This window comes from Fonticula alba (genome assembly GCF_000388065.1).
Source record: "Fonticula alba strain ATCC 38817 unplaced genomic scaffold supercont2.7, whole genome shotgun sequence".
Classification (NCBI taxonomy): Eukaryota; order Rotosphaerida; family Fonticulaceae; genus Fonticula; species Fonticula alba.
In genome coordinates, this window is record NW_009242977.1 from 496516 (window position 1) to 498085 (window position 1570).

The 1570-nt window shown below is 67.1% G+C and overlaps 1 protein-coding gene across 1 annotated transcript in view; it reads right to left on the reverse strand.

The window, feature by feature from the left end:
- H696_04305 (hypothetical protein) overlaps window positions 1–1302 on the reverse strand; it is a gene marked incomplete at both ends in the record, with an annotated part of 2515 nt that extends 1213 nt beyond the window's left edge. The window contains 5 exons of the mRNA XM_009498184.1: window positions 105–190; window positions 395–702; window positions 827–951; window positions 1048–1133; window positions 1286–1302. Of these exons, the coding sequence (XP_009496459.1) occupies window positions 105–190; window positions 395–702; window positions 827–951; window positions 1048–1133; window positions 1286–1302 (622 nt within the window). The remainder of the gene's footprint in view (window positions 1–104; window positions 191–394; window positions 703–826; window positions 952–1047; window positions 1134–1285) is intronic.
- Between the last annotated feature and the right edge of the window lie 268 nt (window positions 1303–1570).

The following is a 1570-nucleotide window of genomic DNA, read 5'->3' on the forward strand; positions in this document are numbered from 1 at the left end:
GGGGGGGGGGGGGCCGACGGTAGGCTGCCCCGGGGCAGGGGCTGCCAAGAACAGAGGTACGAGCGAAATGAGGGGGGGCGATTGCGCAGCCGGCCGGCACATACCCTTGTCAGCATCGCCCTCGTGGGCCGTGAGGAGACCCTTCTTGAAATAGAGGTCCGGGTTGCCGGGGTCCTCACGAATCATGTTGCTGTGTGTGGGTGGGTGGGTGGGTGTGTGGGTGTAGGGGTGTACGAGCGGGGAGTCGATGGAAAGGGGAAGAGAGTCAGCATCGGGCGGCGGCCGCAGCGACAGGGCCGCGTGGAAAAGACGCAAGAGAGAAGGCACCAACACCGGCCTCGGGGGAGGCAGGGGGGGGGGGGTCGCCGGATTCCGGGGCAAATGCGAGACGCACGTCACCAGGGTCTGCGCCTCGTTGAACTTGCGCAGGGCAATGTGAATATCAATCCAGAGCATGCGGATGGCAGTGCCCTCGGGGGCCAGGTTGACCGCAGTCTCGATGGCGTTGAGCGCGGGGCCAAACTCGCCGCGGTCGTACAGGCTCTTGGCCGTGTCGCGGCTGGTGGTCATGCTGGCCACCGAAGCCAGGTCGCGCTTGTAGGCGGCGTTCGTGGGGTCCAGCTCGATGGCCTTGCGGAAGTGGCGCCCGGCCTCGGCATCGTCGCCGAGGGCAAGGTAGCACTTGCCGGCGCGGTTGTATGTCTGGTGGGGGAGGGGGGAGGGGGGAGGGGGAGGCGAAACAGCTGGCCGGGTCAGGACGGGGAGGGAGAGACCGAGGCAGAGAGAGATAGAGAGAGAGAGGAGGGCCTGTGGGAGGAAGACGCACCTTGGGGTTCATCGCATCCAGGCGCAGGGACTGCTGGCAGTCAATCAGGGCCTGGCGGTACTGACGGAGCATGAGTCGCGCGGCGGCGCGGTTGGCGAAGTAAACCGGCGAGAGAGGGGCCTTCTCTGTGGAGGGCGCGAGAGGGGCGTCAGCGAGGGCGGGCGCAGGCGCGCGAAAGAGGCAGCGAGGGGGGAGGGGGGGAGGGGGCGGTTGCCACGCACCGATCGCCTGCGAGTAGTAGTCGATCGAGTCGGTGTACTTCTTGTTGGAGTAGGCTACATTGCCGAGATTCTTGAACTTCTCGGCGCTGGTGATCAGGCACAGCCCCACGCGGGAGGCAGGGGGGACGGACGGAGAAAGGGAGGAGAAAGGATACGGGCAGGCAGGTGAGTGGCATGGGAGGAGGGGGGCGTGGCGGCGGCGGCGGCTACGGCGGCGGCAGCAGCAACAGGGACGCACAGCTCGGCGTTCGACATGGTCGCGGAAGGGAGAAAGGAGAGGAGAGGCCGGACGACGCGGGGATCTGCGTGCGTGTGTATGTGTGTGTATGTGTGTGTGTGTGTGTGCCGGCGGTGGCGGGTGGAGCAAGCGAGAGGGGGGGGGAAGAGGCGTGGTGCGAGAGGCAATCGGAGGTGAATGTCGGTGGCCGGTCCCCCCGGACGGGGTGTTCGGCCTTGGCGGCGCCTTTTTTCGCCGCGCCTTCCCCCCCCATTTGCACATGCTGCTGACGTGCATGCGCTGGCT